Source organism: Podarcis tiliguerta (genome assembly GCF_965153285.1).
Source record: "Podarcis tiliguerta genome assembly, chromosome: 9".
Taxonomy (NCBI): domain Eukaryota; kingdom Metazoa; phylum Chordata; class Lepidosauria; order Squamata; family Lacertidae; genus Podarcis; species Podarcis tiliguerta.
In genome coordinates this window covers 1945835-1965359 of record NC_139542.1, presented here as the reverse complement: position 1 = coordinate 1965359, position 19525 = coordinate 1945835, and the positions used below count along the sequence as shown (strand labels likewise).

Below are 19525 nucleotides of genomic sequence, written 5' to 3'. Positions count from 1 at the left end.
GCTAGACTGGTGACTGGGAGCAGCCGCCAAGACCATATAACACCGGTCCGGAAAGAATTGTCATTGGCTCCCAATACACTTCAAAGCACAAAGTGTGGGTGCTGAACTTTAAAGCCCTAAACAACCTCAGCCCAGTATACCTGAAGGAGTGTCTCCAGCGCCAAGGCCCTTCTGGCAGTTCCCTCACTGCGAGAAGTGAGGTTTCGGGGAACCAGGCAGGGGCCTTCTCAATAGTGGCGCCTGCTCTGTGGAAAACCCTCCCACCAGATGTCGAGGAGATAAACAGCAATATGTTTTTTAGAAGACATTTGAAGGCAGTTCTGTATAGGGAAGCTTTTAAAGTTTGTTGGTTTACTATGTTTTTATGTGTGCTGGAAGCCTCCCAGAATGGCTAGGGAACCTAGTCAGATGGACAGGGTATGAATAACAAATTATTGTTACTATTACATGAAATGGGGAGGCTTTGTCACTGCCACTCCTGTGCATTCTGAGATCGCACATCTGTGACTACCAGGTTCCAGTGAGATATCCCAAGAGGTCTGTGAGATCTCCCTGGAATCCGGAAGCCACAGCCGCTTCTTGCATCTCTGTGGGGCACTCCTTTGCCGCAGGAGAAGTGAGGAGATGCTGGGGCCGTGGCGAGCTCTTGTGAGTGTTCAGTAGGAGCAGGTGGGGTGCCTTTGTGGGATTCCAGCGTCCGAGGAGGCTGCCTCAGTCCGCTTCATGTGTGGTCCGGCCCTGCCTGTGATTTCTCAGTCTGGTGTTCTTGGAGGCTGGGGTTCTACTGAGGACGCGGTCCAATCCTGACCGAAGAGCTCGATGGTTCCGTTAAGCCCATGCTTGGAGGCTGATCTCTGAGCAATGATTGTCTTCGAGGAATATGCAGAGCGTAGGAGCAACTCTCCAGGGATCTTCATGCCTCGTTCGCATGGCCATCTTTTTACGAAGTTTCAGTTCTGGACAGAAACTAAGAAAACACTTGATCAGCTGGTGCTGGTTGTGTTGGAGGTACTTTGGACCTGTTCATTTAGGATTACGGTGGCCCCAACTGCAGTACACCTGGAAACACCTTTGAGAGGCATACAAAACATAAACAGGTCATGTTTAGCATCTTACCAAGCACTGATAGGCATCTGAAAAGCCGGGGGAAAGAAAACTGTCCGGAATTGCAATTTACTGATGATATTTTTTGTTGACAGATGGCTGGGATGGAGGCAAGCGTGTCCAAGTCCTCATCGCAGGCCACCGTACAGTTCTTCAGGCCAGACGTAGAGCGATAAATTCCAGTCTGGGAACTGACTTGGGTCTGAGCCACATGGCCTCTGTTCAGTGGTTGGGCAGGAAGAGTTGCAGGTGGAATCATCTGTTGCACGCAATCTTCCAGGACCCGGTGGTCTGGCAGCAGCTGGACATTGTGGTTCTGCACTTGGACGACTATGAAATGAGGTTTATGGACAGTGGGTATATAGTTTCTCAAGTGGTAGCGGATTTGGAGGCATTTAGGCAAACGTGGCCGGGGATCTTTATCCTGTGGTCCAAAATCTTGCCCAGGAGTGCCTCATGCACTAAACCGTTCATGAAGCGATTGTACCAAAAGCGGCGATATATTAATAGTCAAGTGAGAATGGCGCTGTTTGCAACGGGGGACGGAATGATATCTCACCCCCAAATTAATCCCAGTAGGAACGAACTTTACCAAAAGAATGGGATTTTCTTGTCTCCTGCTGGGATCGATGTTTTCCTCTCTAACCTCCAGAGGGAAATAAAAGCACATATTCGGCAGCGGTGGGGCAACATGGACTATGCCGAGCTTTAGCCTCCTGCGAAAGGGGAGAAGTTGGCAAAACCGGCGAGTACCCCAAATCACTTTTCAGGTTGCTAAGCGGCTCCAGGGGGACCTGTGGGGCAGGAAGGGATCTCTCTTGAGGTTGACCCGTGTCACTTGCCTGGATTTGTGGGGCTCCAAGGGTGCCTGAGTCAGCCAGAGCTCACCTTAAGGGGCGCGGTGGGGGGAGAGGAGGGCAATGGAGACCACCTTCCTCCCTGCAAGGCAGGCTTAGCCATTCACGACAGGATTTGGTGTCTCAGGAGAGACTCTGACTCCTGCCCACGCGTCTCCTCCTTTCCCGCCTGCCGTTTGTAAGTTACTCTGCTGTAGTTAATAAAGTGACCCTCTTTAAATCCCACACTTTGTGTCTCGCCTCTTTAGTCCTGGGCTCCTCATATAGCTGTCTTCAACTGATCCAGATCCGAGACCTATCTCTGAAGAATAATAATAATAATAACAACAACTATTTTATTTTATTATTTGTATCCCATCCATCTGGCAGGGTTGCCATTCTGGGCAGCTTCCAACAAATATAAAACACAATAAACCATCAGACATTAAAAACTTCCCTATATAGTTCTGCCTTCATGATGCCTAACTTTATTTTATGTTCATACTTAATAGTGCTAACCATATGTATTATTAATCGCACAGAGCAATATACATTGTCCTACCTTAGCATTACTTCTAAATAAGAACCCATGATTTTTATACTTTGCCCAAAGACTGGAAAGCATTTTAAAATCGGCCCTTGATATATTTGGAGATGGCTCTCGGATCTTCTCATTGTCTCCTCTTGTCCAGGCTAAACATGGCCATCTCCTTCAACTGTTCCTCATATGGCTTGTTTTCCAGGCTTTTGATCATCTTGGTTGCCCTCCTCTGCACATCCTCCAGCTTGTCTATATCTGGTGACCAGAATTGGACACAGTATTCCAGGTGTGGTCCAGCTAAGGCAGAATAGAGTGAGACTAGGACTCCCCTTGATCTGGACCCTGTACTTACGTTGGTGCAGCCTAGAGGAGCGTTGTTGCTGAATTTCTTTTAGTTTGCCATTGTTCACTGCCTTGGGCTGCAGGAAGTGTTGTTAATGTCCTACATACAGTTTGCATTTTGGTCAGACAAGCAGGCTGAGATCCTGAGCTTGCCTCTTGGATGTGAAATCTGCAAAAGGGCAGAGGGCTCTTTTGCTGGAGTCCTATAGGTATCTCGTTGGCTACTGTGACAACAGGATGCTGGACTAGACAGGACACTGGCCTCATCCAGCAGGCTACTCTTAGCATCAACCCAGGGAGCATTTAGAACAGGGCAGTTGGCAGCTAAATTGGACATTCTTTTATATATATATATATATATGTGTGTGTGTGTGTGTGTATATATATGTATATATATTTTTTCAAATACAAAACAAAATTATACACTCCATACATCTTAGTTACATCTTATTTCTCTTTTTAGACTTCCCTCAATTTGTTTGCAAATCCTTCATAATTTTACTTCTTCCACATTTCTACCTTATTATTTACTTCTTCCACATTTCTACCTTATTAATTATATTATGATTATATATTCAATCCTATTTTTTAATAATTATTCTAACATTTTCCATCACAGAGCTTCATTAAAACTTACAAACGTTATCTGGTTATCACTTAATTTTTGCAAATATTCAATAAATTTTTCCCAATCTTCTGTAAATCTCTGATCTCGTCAATTTCGAATCCTTCCCGTCATTCTGTCAAGTTCTGCATAGTCCGTCATTTTCATTCTCCATTCTTCTATCGTAGGTAGCTCCTCCTGTTTCCATTTCTGGGCCATCAGTATTCTTGCTGCTGTCACTGCATATAAAAATAGCTTCTTTTCTTTCTTGTTTATCTCGTTACCTGTAATGCCTAGTAAGAATGCTTCTGGTTTCTTAACAAATGTATACTTCAACATTTTCTTCAATTGATTATATACCATTTCCCAGAAGCTTTTCACTTTCTTACATTCCCAGCACATATGGTAAAATGTACCTTCTGTTTCTTTACATTTCCAACATTTATTACTTGTCTTATACATCTTTGCTAATTTCACCGGTGTTACATACCATCGATACATCATTTTCATCACATAAATTGGACATTCTGAGTGTGCCCTGCAATCAGGGGTGGTGTGTCCCATTTCTCCGCCTGAGATGAAATGGGGAGGCTTTGCCACTGCTACACCAAGGACTTGCTTTATGGAATCGCGTGTCTGCAGGTTCTAGTGAGATATCCCAAGAGGTCTGTGAGATCTCCCTGGAATCCGGAAGCCACAGCCGCTTCTTGCATCTCTGTGGGGCACTCCTTTGCCGCAGGAGAAGTGAGGAGATGCTGGGGCCGTGGCAAGCTCTTGTGAGTGTTCAGTAGGAGCAGGTGGGGTGCCTTTGTGGGATTCCAGTGTCCGAGGAGGCTGCCTCAGTCCGCTTCATGTGTGGTCCGGCCCTGCCTGTGATTTCTCAGTCTGGTGTTCTTGGAGGCTGGGGTTCTACTGAGGACGCGGTCCAATCCTGACTGAAGAGCTCGATGGTGCCGTTAAGTCCACGCTTGGAGGCTGATCCCTGAGCAATAACTGTCCTTGAGGAATATGCAGAGCATTGGAGCAACTCTCCAGGGATCTTCATGCCTCGTTCGCATGGCCATCTTTTTACGAAGTTTCAGTTCTGGACAGAAACTAAGAAAACACTTGAGCAGCTGGTGCTGGGTGTGTTGAAGGTACTTTGGGCCTGCTCATTTAGGATTGTGCCTCAATTTGGAAACACCTCTGCGAGGCTTCTGTACCGTTGGGCTTCTGAAAAGCTGGGGGAAAGAGAACTGTCCGGAGTTGCAATCTACTGACGATGTTTCTTTTTAACAGGAGGCCTGGCTGGAGGCAAGCGTGTCCGAGTCCTCATCGCAGGCCACAGTATTGTTCTTGGCGCCAGGCAGAGAGCGAAATACTACAGTCCGGGAGCTGACCTTGGTCTGAGCCAGATGGCCTCTTTTCAGTGGTTGGGCAAGATTGATTTGAAGTGGAGTCAACTGTTGCCCACAATCTTCCAGGACGGAGTGGTCCGGCAGAAGCCGGACATGGTGGTCCTGCATGCAGGTGGCAATGACCTTGGGTTGGTGTCGTATAAAAAGTTGCTTAAGAAAGTGATAGAGGATTTGGAGGCGATTAGGCAAAGGTGGCCGGGCGTCGTTATCCTGTGGTCCAACATCATGCCCAGGAGAACCTGGACTAACGTCGCAAACACGAAGCTATTGTGCAAAAAGCGGAAATGGTTTAATAGACAAGTAAGAATGGCGCTGTTTGCAACGGGGGACGGAACGATATCTCACACCGAAATTAATCCCGGTAGGGATGAACATTACAGAAAGGATGGGGTTTCCTTGTCTGCTGCTGGGAATGATATTTTCCTTTCTGACCTCCACAAAGAAATAAAAGCACATATTCTGCGGCGGTGGGGGAAGAAGGACTAAGCCGAGCTTTATACTCCTGCGAAAGGGGAGAAGTTGGCAAAACCGGCGAGTACCCCAAATCACTTTTCAGGTTGCTAAGCGGCTCCAGGGGGACCTGTGGGGCAGGAAGGGATCTCTCTTGAGGTTGCCCCGTGTCACTTGCCTGGATTTGTGGGGCTCCAAGGGTGCCTGAGTCAGCCAGAGCTCACCTTAAGGGGTGCGGTGGGGGGAGAGGAGGGCAATGGAGACCACCTTCCTCCCTGCAAGGTAGGCTTAGCCATTCACGACACAATTTGGAGTCTCAGGAGAGACTCGGACTCCTGCCCACGTGTCTCCTCCTTTCCTGCCTGCCGTTTGTAAGTTACTCTGCTGTAGTTAATAAAGTGACCCTCTTTAAATCCCACACTTTGTGTCTTGCCTCTTTAGTCCTGGGCTCCTCATATAGCTGTCTTCAACTGATCCAGATCCGAGACCTATCTCTGAATAATATAATAACAACTATTTTATTTTATTATTTGTATCCCATCCATCTGGCAGGGTTGCCATTCTGGGCGGCTTCCAACAAATATAAAAACATAATAAACCATCAGACATTAAAAACTTCCCTGTACAGTTCTGCCTTCATGATACCCAACTTTATTTTTTATTCACACTTAATTGTGCTAACCATACGTATTGTTAATCATACAGAGCAATACACATGGTGCTACCTTACTCGGAAGGAGACCCTGGGGCTCGTAGGGGGTAGCCTGATGAAGGTGTCAGTGGAGTGAGTTGCGACTGAAAACTTCAGATTCCATCCCAGGGATCATTACGAAAAGTGTGGAAAATAGAATTGCAGCTATCATAACACTGTCATGCAGATCTACGGTGTGAACGCATCTGGAATATTGCATACAGTTCTGGTTGTCATGCCTCAGAAAGGATTTTGTAAAGATGGGAAAGGTTCAGAAGAAGGGAAACAGGGTTCCAGGGGGATGGATGGCATTTGGGGCTTTTCAGTTGAGAGAAAAGGTGAGGAAGAGGCAACATGATAAAAGTTTATGAAATGATGCAGGGCATGAAGAAAGTGGATAGGGAAAGGTTTCTCTCTCTCTTACAGCACTAGAAGTAAGGAAGCTGGATAATGGTAGAATCAGGACAGATAAAAGTAAGTGCCATCTAGTCCAACCCCCTGCAATGCAGGAATATTGGCTAAAGCATCCCTGAGAGATGGCCACCCAACCTCCGATTAATAACCTCTAAGGAAGGAATCCACAAGCTCCGAAGGGAGACTGTTCGACTGTTGAAGCAGCTCTAAGTTCTTCCTGCTGTTGAGTCTGAATCTCCTTTCTTGTAACTAGAATCCTTCCCCCACGGAGCAGGAGAAAACAAGCTTGCTCCATCTTCCATGAGAAATTTGAAGATAGCTCTCTTATCTCCTGAAGAAGTGTGCGTGCACACGAAAGCTCATACCAATAACAAACTTAGTTGGTTTTTAAGATGCTACTGGAAGGAATTTTTTTTATTTTATTTTGACTACGGCAGACCAACACAGCTACCTACCTGTATCTCTCTTATCTCCTCTCAAGTCTCCTCTTTTCCAGGCTAAACATATGCAGCTCCTTCAAGTGCTCCTCATAAGGTTTGGTTTCCAGATCCTTGAACATCTTGGTTGCCCTCTTCACACCTTCTAAGGTTGTCAATATTTGTCAGGCATCGGGGAAATGGCTCCCTCTTCCCCTGTGCACCAGCAGAACAAAGCAATTAAGTGTCCCATACCAGTTTAAGAGTGTTTAATGATCACAGAGAAAGAACACTGCAGCCATTCTTAGAGTGTAGGTGCTCCCTTCACCTTGTCATGGTGAGTGGGATTGCACGTTCCTATGACCCTTGTGAGCGAAATAAATTATTATTATTATTATTAGTATTAGTATTAGTATTATTATTACAGCATCGGATGAGTGAAATTGCTAACACTTAGTCTAGTAAGAAGGGCAAGCTCCTGAGATGCTTCTGCAGCCTCTGTCCTCTCCTCCTCTGCAACATTTGCTGAGTCTGAACCGCTTTCTGCGCCTGGTTCTTCCGGCTCGAGAAAGCCTGTTGCCTCTTCAGCACCCCACCGTTCCTCTCCTCCTCCTCTCTGCCCCACCACCACTCCCCAGGGTCTGAGCCTTCCTCCTCTGCCTGGCTGGTGCCTCCCAGCTAACCCCCCACATCACGACAAATTGGGACTTACCAGCAGATAGAATTTAGTCCCTTAGGAGATGGCATTCCAGGGCACACCTGCGCCCCTGAACTTACACTGTCTTGTTTATTTTCTTGGTTTTTTGAGGATTGGCCACCAAGAAGGTATGGATTTGCGGGCACAGCGTTGTGTATTGGGCCGAAGTCCGCGCAGTTTCGTCCAGGTGGGGCAGCAACCTGGGCTTCCCCTCGAATATACAGCTGTCGTGGATCAGCCAGAGGGGAATGAGGTGGCATCAGCTCCTACCATTGCTGACTGCTCGGATCTCTACGGTGGGCCCACCTGATATCATCATCTTTCACCTGGGTGAGGACGACCTGGGCGGACAAAAGATTCATGAACTAGTCAAGGCTATCACTGAAGACTTGGAGACCTTGCACTTTCAATACCCACGGACCAGCCTCTGTTGGTCCGAGCTACTGGAGAGGCAGCGCTGGCCTATTATTCCGAGGCCTGGCACCCCAGAACCGCAGCAGGCATCCGTGAACAGATCAAGGGACAGAACAAGGCAGAAAGTGAACAAAGACATAACGAACATGGTGCAGCTGCTGGGTGGCTGGGTGATCCGACACCCTGACATCACAGTCAAACGAGAGGCCTTATTCCGACAGGATGGGGTAGACCTCTCCGATGAGGGACTTGATGTTTGGTTGACTGACCTGGTGGGAGGCCTAAAGTATTGTTTTCAGATGTGAGCGGTTTGGCGGCGAGCATTTACTTGAGGGCCGGTTGATGCATTGGATAGGCGTAGTCTTGGGTTGAGGGGAGGCTGTAGCCTCTGCCTACCCCTCCGGAAAAGGGATCCGGGAGAGATGCTTCTGCCCGGATGCCCAGGTGGGGGCTAGGGGCCATAGCACTCCCCAGGTGCAATCCAGCAAAGGACTTACTCTTCAATGCAGGTCAAGAACTCGCTCACTTCCAGTTGACCCCAAATTAAGTCCTTCTGGCAGACGGGCCAGAAATTGTTGGTTCTCCCTGATGTCTATGTGAAACCTCTTACACCAGTAGTTAATAAAGCCATGACCTGATTTTACCCAAATACTACTTGACTTGTCTCTTTATTCATTGAATTTGGGGGGAGGGGTTCCATAGGACAGGGGGTGCATGGTCACATAATTCTGCTCCCTGTCCTTGGTTGGCGCCATTGAGTGCCGGCACGTCCTCCACCATGAACGATCCAATGAGGGAGGCCCCTTGGGTGACTTTGTGGGCAGCAAAGGAGGTCCTTGGGCTGAGCTTGCTGGCCAGGAAGTGGATCCTGGCTGCTTGCTCAAGCGAGGGGGCAGACTCAGTCTGGTCCCTGGGCATATAACCAAGGCCCCTGGCTTACCTTAACAGCCACTTCCTTATTTTAGGATGCTCTTTGGGGTGGGGATTTCTGAAAAAGTGGGAAGGCATGGCGTTTGCTGCAGGGCGAGTCGGAAGTTAGGGCTCACCCCCACTGATTAATTCTTCCGGGGGTCCGAGAGTTTCTCTTCGTGCCTTGCAAAAGCTCAGTCTTATGTGCTGAATTGGATCTTACCAGATTGTGTGGAAAATCAGAAGAGAGGTTTTCCATAACCCGAGCTTCAGTGCAGAGGTGAGGAGGCTGAAAATCGTTTACTGAATGTATAGGAGAAAATTGTGTTTATTTAAAAACGCTGGTAGCATTAAGATAAATTCAACAGTGTAAATAAGTTTTGGTGCATGTAGCAATGGATTACTAATGGTTTAGTTCATGTGCAATATGCAGGGATTTATGATATGCCAAATGAACCATGGAAGGAGAAGAAGGGAAGTCATAGATGTAAGGTTATTTAAATGCATATATTGAAATGTAATTTAGAAAAGCTAATACAATTTATTTATTTTTTTAAAAAAGAAGATCCTGTTGGATCAGCCTTAAGGGGTCCAATCTAGTCCAGCATCTTCTGCCATCGATCACCCTCTCCACCTCCATGAATTTGTCCAATCATCTCCTAAAGCCATCTAGTTTGGTGGCCATTCCTGCCTCCTGTGGTTTAATGGTGTGCTGCACGAAGAAGTCTTTTCTTTATCTCTCCTGCGTGTTTTGCATCCGTCTCCCCAACCATCTTTTGTTATTAAGGATTGCGTTCACTTCATTAAGCGTTACGTTTTCTTTTGCTAAAATAGCCTTTGTTGCTCTTCCTGTGTGCTGGGCTTCCCCTCCTGTGGTAATGGCAGTCCAGGACCTGACTTTGGCGTCTGTCAAGTATGCAAAACAAGATTGACAAGCAGCTGCAGGAAACAGACCAATGCGAATTGTCAAGGCAGTTTCTTTTGGCATTTCTTGAAATGATGGCTCGGGATAAGAGCTCTTTCACTCACAGGCTGTTTCCCTCTTTTTCATCCCCTTAAAGACTTCGGTCCCGGCAGCGCCAGTGGATTGAGCTGGGTAATAATGGTGGCCAAAAGGAAATAGTGTGTGCAAATTGGGCAGAAACCTGCCATGAGTCATAGCTAGTGCTGCCATCCCACTCACCCAGCAGACTTCCGCTTCTGCACTAGATCTACTTCCTCCTCCTCTCCCATGGTCTTCTGCACTCAAAAACTGCTCCAAAATGTTTGTGGAGTCTCCAGATCACTTTTTTTTTGGGGGGAGGGGTGCACAGAGAGAGGAAGCAATCCTGCTGCACAAGTGGAACTCCATTGGCGAACCATTTGAGACAACCCATTATGATGATGATTATGATGATGATGATTTGGCTTACGCCCCAGCAGGTCAGTTCGGTGTTGCTAGCGCACTGTTAGACTTCTCCCCCGGAGGTGTACTCCACTGTCTCTCGGTGTAGACTTTCTTGATACTAAGCCGCGCTCCCTGGTGCATGCTGCCCATTATTGTAGAGAATATTGATTGGTGTTGCTACCAGTCTGTGAGGACAATATTTGATTCAGGTGGGCTGCCTGCCAGTGTAGACATTATTGACCTCAGTGGCTGGCAATCTTGTGTATACGCAGCTGTCTTTTATCGTTTGCTTTGCCTGCCAACAAGAAGCAAGCTTCTGGTGCTTCTCCCCCACACACTAGGCACGGGACTGCTAGAGTATCTCAGTACTCTGCTCCTTTGTCCTGTTGTGTTTGGGTTTTAACATCATTTTCCCCGCCAAATTTATCCCGGGGGTTAACAACAACATGGCTGGTGCATTATCTCAGTTCCAGATGGATAGTTTTCCATTTTTAGCACCTGAGCCCCAGCAGTTACCAGAGCCAATCCCAGAGCATTTTTTGGAAGCTTGACGTGATGCAGGGAGTATCTGCCTCTTGCACCATCCATGCTTAGATCCTACAAAAAGGCGTGGTCCGATTTTATTGCTTTCCGCACAAAATCTAACTCAGACCTTGCCAGCCTCCTACGGAGGATCAAGTATTGCCTCGTGCACCTCTGGAGGCTAGTTCGCATGGCTAAAACATTATCCATCAAAGCTGCTGCTGTTGCCTTCTTCAGCAAATGTATCTTCTGTTGATCCCTGCGCAGCATTTATGGTATGCAGGGCGATGAATGTTGGGGTAGACTTCAACCACCAAACACAGAGAGTAGAAAAACGATCACTTTTGACCTCCTTTACCATATCTGTAGGGTTTTAAGAGTCATTGGCTGGTTAAAATACGAGTGTCGCCTGTCTTGGAAGTATATGCCATAGTATTATCTGGGGCCCTCAGAGTAGGCGAAGTTGTCAATGAGGGTGAGCCAGGCATTTCCTCCAGGGGGTTACTATTAGAGGACATAAATTTGTCTTAGAATTGGTAATATGCATCCAACAATCTAAAATCAGGGAAAGGAGCCCTTATCAGACTCTCGCCATCAGAGCGCAAGGGCCATGTCCTGTAAAGGATGCCAGGAGATACCCCTGCTTCAGGTGTCCTGGTCCGGGCACCTTCCTTATTCACCAAGATCGCTCTCGCCTGGCTCGACACCAGTTTACCCGGTGATGCGGAAAGCTCTCCAGGCCTGTGGTCTCCCGGCTGTGGATCTTGCTGTGCATTCCTTTAGGATTGGTGCTGCCACGATGTCTTCCCATTGGGGTGTGCCAACCGACAGAATCAAGGATATGGGATGCTGGAGATCTGATGCATATCGAAGGTATATCTGCAAGAACCCATGGTAATCACGCTCTGTCACTCCTTTATTTTCAGGTTGCCCCGTGATAAACATATGGATCATAGGACACTGTATTATCCACTGGGCCCGTGTGCGTGCCATCAATACTGGCTTGGGTAGCTGCCTGGGGCTTCCTGAAAATGTCAGTGTCTCCTGGGGCACAAGGTGTGACTTGAAATGGGAGGAGTTTATGCCAATCGTGACGACCAGAGCTGCCTTGCATGGCCCCCCCGATGCTCTGATTGTTCAACTTGGAGAGAACGACCTGGGTCAAAGGAACGGCAATGGCCTAATCATAAGCATGAGAGACGACTTTGATAAACTGGCTGTTTTGTTCCCAGACCTGACCTTATTCTGGTCTGAAATGCTGGTGAGGCGGCATTGGCGAGGTTGCTCCCGCCCGCAGGCAATTGACAGGGCCAGGAAAGCTATTAACCGTAAGGTGGCATATAAGGTGAAGCTCTTGAATGGACGGGTGATACGACATCCCAACATTACTTACAACCAGGAGGACTTGTTTCATAATGACGGCGTTCACCTTTCCGATTTGGGAAGTGATGTTTGGCTGGTTGATATCGTCAAGGGCATTAGGGATTGGTTGCAGGTGTGAGGGTGTTGGCAGCGATCCTTTGGGGCTTGAGTGGCACTTAGGCATTGGGTAAGTCTTGTTTATGGAAGGGGAGATTGTAGCCTCTGCTTGTCCCTCCTTGTTAAGGGTATCCCGTTAAAGGGATCCGGGTGTGTGGTGCCTGTCCAAAGCCTGGGCGTGGGCTAGGGCCATGCCACAACCCCATCGGGGACCCTGGGGACCCTGGAGGTGCCACGATTTGATGTATATCATATCATAGGGCTCCCACTACCGGTGGTTTATTCTTAGGAGGCTCCCTGCAGACAGGCAGGAGTCAGGATATAGTCTGGTTTCGCCCAATGCCTAAACAAAAGCGCTCACATGTGTAACCAATAAAGTTATGGCCCATTTTATCCCATTAACCTAAATATTTGTGTCTTTTTTATTATCTAAGGGGGCTTCAGGCCCCGGGATCTCGACATGAAGTGAGACCAGGCTTGATTTCTATTTGAATCCAAGACTATGGTAGGCAGTAGCCCCCAAGCTGTGGGGTCATCCTGGGGTTCCTTTTGCCCGTGGGGAAGGCCACTTCAACCTGCTGCTCCCACCACCACCTGTAAGTAGTAAGGAAGTAAATTTTTATCTATACCCCACCCTGCCCGGCCAAGACCGGGCTCAGGGCAGCTAACATCAAATATCAAATACATTAAAACACAATCAAACAATTGATTAAAATACAGTTTAAAAATTAGAATCAGGATAAAATGAAATAACTGCCCATGAATTGCAACCATAGGGGTTGGGAACCTCAAGTATTTATCAGGGCCAGCTATCCATGTTGATCCCATATGAGCCAATAAAAGGGCCAAAGAGGTAACTTACAGGGTCAAACTGGGCCTGGACCAAAGGCCAGGCGGAACAGCTCCATCTTGCAGGCCCTGCAGAAGGATGTCAAGTCCTGCAGGGCCCTGGTCTCCTGCAATAGAGCGTTCCGCCAGACTGGGGCCAAAACCGAAAAGGCCTTGGCCCTGGTTGAGGCCAGTTTAACCTCTTTGAGACCCGGGACCGCCAAGATACTATTGTCTGCGGACTGTAAGGTGCTCTGCAGGGCATACCAGGAGAGGCGGTCCTGTAAATACAAGGGTTCTAGGCCGTACAGGGCTTTAAAGGTTAAAACCAGCATCTTAAACCTGACCCTGTACTCCAGCGGGGGCCAGTGCAGCTGGTATAGTACTGGATGAATGTGGTCCTGCGGCAAGGACCCTGTAAGGAGCCTTGCAGTGGCATTCTGCACCTGCTGGAGTTTCTGGGTCAGTCTCACGGGCAGCCCCGTGTAGAGTGAGTTACAATAATTGAGCCTGGAGGAGACCGTTGCATGGATTACTGTGGCTAGTTCAGGGCGAGAAAGGTAAGGGACCAGCTGCTTAGTAAGGTGAAGGTGGAAAAATGCCGCCTTTGCTGTAGCTGCAACCTGCACCTCCATAGAGAGGGAGGAGTCGAAGGTTACACCCAAACTCCTGATGGAAGGTGCTGGCACTAATTGAGCCCTCACAAGAGATGGGAGTTGGCCCCCCAATCCCATGTCACCCCGACCCAGCCGGAGGACCTCTGTCTTTGAAGGATTTAACTTCAACCAGCTCCCATGCAGCCATGCAGCCACAGCTTCCAAGCATCTGGTCAGTGTGTCCGGGGCTAGGTCAGGATGGCCGTCCATCAACAGATAAAGCTGGGTGTCATCAGCAGGTTGATGACAACCCAGCCCAAAATTCTGGACAAGGGGGTGCATAAAAATGTTTAAAAGCATTGGGGAGAGGATTGTGCCCTGCGGCACTCCACACACCAAGGGGTGCCGCGACAGCTCCCCTAGCGCCACCCTCTGTCCCCGACCTGAAAGGAAAGAGCGCAGCCATTGTAAGACTGTGCCCTGAATCTCTGCGTCAGCAAGGTGGTGGTCCAAAAGTTCATGGTCGACCATGTCAAAGGCTACTGACAAATCTAAAAGAATCAGCAGTCCCGACACACCTCGATCCAGCTGTCTACGGAGGTCGTCTGTTAGGGCGACCACAGCAGTCTCAGTGCCATAACCAGGAAGGAAGCCAGACTGAAATGGATCCAAAGCCGATGTTTCATCCAGAAACCTACTAAGCTGTTCAGCAACTGCTCTCTGAATTACCTTACCCGGGTACAAAAGGTTGAAAACCGGGCGGTAATTGGATAGATCTAAAGGATCTGATTATGTTTTTTGTTTAAGAGCGGACGCACCACTGCCTCCTTCAACTCCCCTGGGAATGTCCCCAAACCGAGGGACAAATTGATGATAACCCAGGGGGATCCGCACCTCATCTGGACACACTCTATAATCAGTCAGGACGGGCACGGGTCAAGGAGGCAAGTGGTGGGCCTTCCAGCTAGGAGGAGTCTGTCCACATTGGCTGGGGGTATCCTATCGAAGTGGTCCAATACTGGACCAGAGGACAGTGGAGGGGTCTCCAGTTCTGTTATTGTATCCAAATTGGCAGGGAGGTCACGGCGGAGCAGCAAGACACTCTGCAAAAAGGCTCGCAAATGCCTCACAGCTATGAGTCGAATTCATATTTAAATTTGGCTGTCCCTCTGGGGACGTTAACAACCTAATTATTCTAAAAAGTTGTGCCAGGCGAGAGCTAGCGGATGCAATGGAAGCTGAGAAGTAGGACTTCTTAGCAGCTTTCACTGCCATCTCATAGGCTTTCATAAGTGTCCTACTTGAGGCTCTGTCGCGAGCATGCGACGTTGAAGTCTCCCAAAACCAATAGGAACTCCAAGGCCCAGACTGCCACCACCTCCAACAGGCCTGACAGGGTGGCTGCCGGTGCGCTATGTGGTCGGTACACCAGCCAGAGAGCCAAGCTCTCCTTGGTGCGCCACATCAGGCCAACACATTCAATGCCGGGGATCGATGGTGCTGGCAGAGCCCTGAAAGAGCAATCCTCCCAAACTAACAATGCTACCCCTCCCCCTCGACCCACAGTCCGCAACTGGTGAAGGATGGAGAAACCCAAGGGGTGCCATCTCATGGAAGGCAACTGTTTCACCTTCGTGCACCCAGGTCTCTGTCACACAAGCCAGGTCAACCCCCTGCAAGGTGAAAAAATCTCGTAGGGTAGCGGTTTTATTGCCTAGAGACCTGGCATTGGACAACACCAGTGACAGAGGTAGGTAATCCCTGCTCACCCTACCTTTATCCCCCAGAATGGGGCACAGATTGGAAGGGGTTTGAGCATCTCCACATCTCAAGCTCCTTCGCCTATTGTATCTGCCCCCAACGCCATACCTCCCTCGCTCCTCAACAATGGTGATCCCAAGCCCAGTGTTGGCCTCCCTTATAAAAGAAAGACGTCCCTTTAATAATATATCATCCCTGGTCCAGGTCTCCTGAATCAAAAGGTGTGATGTTGAGATAAAAAGTCAGTGGGACAAGTATCCCTGATGGATGCAGCGCATCCAGCTACATTCCAGGTAAAGAGGGTGGCCTGTTGGTTGTCAGTCCCTCTTTCCCTCATGGGATGGTTGAGAGGCTATTAATTCCTTCTGTGCCTTTGGGAGTATTAAGGAGGCATGTGCTGCAAAGTGGGGATCACTGGCTAGCAAACAGCCAACTTCATAATCAGGGACCTCATTTGTCCTGTTTTGCCAGGGGTGTAGTAGGGAAAGTTGGCCCTCCTGTGTAAGGGTAAGTATCAGGGCACCAGTTTTAGGAGCATTAGGCAAATGTCTGTGTATAGCCTGGGTACTATTGTGTGGTTTCAACTGTCTATCGGCAACATGAGGTTCTTTGAACATTTTTAGCTTAGGAATGTCAGGGTTATCAGATTCCCCCTCTTCATCACTGTCGCTTGGGAAGAGAGGATGAGCTGGGACAGCTGAGACCCCTTCCCACTAGGGACTTTCCTCGGAGCATTACAGGACTCTCTTTCCTTTGCAATGGGGATGGAATTAGTATGTTGTGATTTTTGAAGGTGGGTGGGTTGGTTTCATTTGGCTTGGTGAAGCACCATGTCACCTGGAAGAGGAAGAAGAAGAAGAAGAAGAAGAAGAAGAAGAAGAAGAAGAAGAAGAAGAAGAAGGGTTTGAATTTGATATCCCACTTTATCACTCCCGAAGGATTCTCAAAGCGGCTAACAATCTCCTTTTCCTTCCTCCCCCACAACAAACACTTTGTGAGGTGAGTGGGGCTGAGAGACTTCAGAGAAGTGTGACTGGCCCAAGGTCACCCAGCAGCTGCATGTGGAGGAGCGGAGACGCGAACCCGGTTCACCAGATTATGAGTCTGCCGCTCTGAACCACTACACCACACTGGCTCCTCTTCTCTTCCTGGCCTTGGGGGGGGGGGGGTGGCTTGCAGAGGGAGCCTCAGCCGGTGCATGGAGGTCAGGAAGGGGGAGAAGCTGCAGCCAAAGAGCACTGTGGGGCTGTCTCTGCTCAATGCAGGAGGGCTTCCTGGGCTTAGCCCTTGCTCAGCTGCTGGTTTCTCCACCTTCTGCACTCACCCCCACCCTGTGGTGAGGCACCATGAGGGTCTTTATGGTGAAATCGACATTCCTGCATGGCCAGGGGTTGGTCTGGATGACCCTTGGGTATGGTTACCATATTTTTTTCAGTGAATCTGGGGACATTTTTTTTAAAAAAAATATGCTTTATTATCCATAATTACATCTATAGATCAAAGACATATCTTCCTTATTTTACATAAATCAGTTTTGTCAAAGCAAAAATCCAATAAAAGAATATAAGTCTTCCTACAATAATTTTGTACATAAACTTGACTTCCTGTCCTTTCCAAAAAAAAAAAAAAAAAACTATGTTAATAAACCTATTGTTTCAACAAGAAAACTCCATGGACAAAAACAACAAGCATATAAAAGTTATGACGCTGGAAGATGAGCCCCTCAGGTTGGAAGGCATTCAACATGCTACTGAGGAAGAGCAGATGACATTAGGTAAAAAATAAAAATGGGGGGGGGGAGGGAGTGAAAAGTATATTTTAAAATAATATTTATGTATATTTTTTGTAAGAAAGGGCAGACAAATGCAGAATTTTCTATGGGAACTGATGGTTCTGATGCACGAGAGAAACAACTCTGTAAATAAACAGTGTGTTCTTTGATATCCAGGATTATTTTATCATTTGTCTGCACTTATTTCAAAGCCACAAGCTTTTTATATTTTCATTGCCAGTTTGCTTCAGCATAAATACTGATGTAAAGCCTTGCACTGGGAATGCAGAAAGTTTGCGGGGGAGGGACGGATGGACTTGAAACCATTTTCACTTACAAATGTTTAATTTGTTTTAAATATTTTTTAAAGGGGATGGAAATGGAAAATTGAAGTGGGAATAGCCTTGGTGCATTTCTATGGATGGCATTGTACAGTTAAAAATAAATCTAATTGAAGCTTTTGTGGGGTGTGAGGCACTGAGGCAAATAGCTGATTAATTAGGGACACGGGTGGCACTGTGGGTTAAACCACAGAGCCTAGGACTTGCCGATCAGAAGGGCGGTGGTTCAAATCCCCGCGACGGGGTGAGCTCCCGTTACTCGGTCCCTGCTTCTGCCAACCTAGCAGTTCGAAAGCAGGTCAAAGTGCAAGTAGATAAATAGGTACAGCTCTGGCGGGAAGGGAAACGGCGTTTCTGTGCGCTGCTCTGGTTCACCAGCTTAGTCATGCTGGCCACATGACCCGGAAGCTGTACGCCGGCTCCCTCGGCCAATAAAGCGAGATGAGCGCTGCAACCCCAGAGTCGATCACAACTGGACCTAATGGTCAGGGGTCCCTTTACCTGTGCTGAAAGCTACTCCCTTCTGGCATGCAGGGAGCATCTGCAAAGTCCTACATGCAAGGTTGGGGCAGACCTGGGCATGCTTTGCCTGATCCCTCCTGGAAGTGCACGGGGACGGCTTTTCTTTTCCCTGTTTTTAACGACCTCCTAATTAGCGCTTTGGGAAAGATGGAGGGCACAAGGAGAAGGGGACAACAGAGGATGAGATGGTTAGTTCTCGAAGCTACCAGCATGAGGGAGGCAGTGGAAGACAGGAGTGCCTGGCGTGCTCTGGTCCAGGGAGTCACGAAGAGTCAAACACGACTAAATGACAACAACAAAAAATGGAGGGAAAAAAGCTAAACAACGACTAAACAACAACAGCAATTAACGGCTTGGAGGCACATCTGGATGTGCAGCTAGAAGTCTCCTGCATGTAGGGCTCACGCGGGGTTTGCAAGAGGGTTGCCCTGTGATAGCTTTCAGTCCCGGTGAGTTTGAAGCTGGACCGAGACAGACCGGATACAATAATTTTTATTGCCATTGTCCCATACAGAACAACAAAATTGAAAAAATCTACATCAGACATTCAGAAACCAACAAGCCTCCTATCCCAGCCTGGTTAGCCCCCTAAAAACTCTGATACCCCATAATTAAATACAATATACTCCCATAGAGACTTCTATCCAAAATCACATTTGGATAGAAACTTTCTCAGGCGGCTAGTCCTAGTCTTTATAACCCTGTACCTTCTTCCAGAAGGCAGAAGCTGAAAGAGATCATTTCCGGGGTGCGCACTATCCTGCGCTATCTCTGCAGCTTTCTTGTGGCACCTGGAAGTGTAGATTTGATCCAAGGTGGGAAGAGTGCACCCAATTATTCTCTCCGCTGTCTTTACAACCCTGGACAGCATTGTTTTTCCCCTGACCGTGCAGCTCCCAAACCACACACAGACCATAAGTTAATACACTCTCCACAGTACTTTCTCATGCCGGGCTCATGTGGGGTTTGCAAGAGGGTTGCCCTGCAATAGCTTTCACAGTCCCAGTGAGTCCAAGGCTGGACCAAGACAGAGCGGATCCAATAATCTTTATTGTCATTGTCCCATACAGAACAACAAAATTGAAAAAATCTACATCAGACATTCAGAAACCAACAAGCCTCCTATCCCAGCCTGGTTAGCCCCTTAAAAACTCTGATACCCCATAATTAAATACAATATACTCCCACAGAGACTACCTTACACTGCGTTTAAAAGAAAAATAGCATTTGGATAAAAACTGTTTCTCAGGCGGCAAGTCTAGGAGGGGGGAAGGAAGAAAAGAAGGGCGGAGCAGCAGAAGCAGCGAGAGGCTCCAAGCCATAGCTGTCAAGGTTTCCCTTTTTTTAAAGGGAAATTCCCTTATTCTGAATAGGATTTCTCACAAGAAAAGGGAAAAGTTGACAGCTATGCTCAAAGCGGGGGCTGCAAAGACCCCTCAGCAACCGCGGCGGGGAATCTCCCCCACCCCGTCATTTTTGAAATTTTTAGTCCCCCCAAATTGG

The 19525-nt window shown here is 47.9% G+C and overlaps 1 protein-coding gene across 11 annotated transcripts in view; it reads left to right on the top strand.

Annotated features, from left to right (window-relative positions):
* LOC310657502 (uncharacterized protein) overlaps positions 1–19525 on the top strand; it is a 126245-nt gene that overhangs the window by 62163 nt on the left and 44557 nt on the right. For 6 of the 11 annotated variants that reach the window (XM_083398163.1, XM_083398164.1, XM_083398167.1 and 3 more), the window contains one exon: positions 1200–2186. In XM_083398163.1, coding sequence (XP_083254289.1) covers positions 1200–1816 — 617 coding nt within the window. In that variant the 3' untranslated portion in view covers positions 1817–2186. Of the gene's footprint in view, positions 1–1199; positions 2187–4705; positions 5693–7603; positions 8556–11650; positions 12606–19525 lie in introns of those variants that run through there. The other 5 variants (XM_083398160.1, XM_083398165.1, XR_014501805.1 and 2 more) reach the window with 4 other exon arrangements.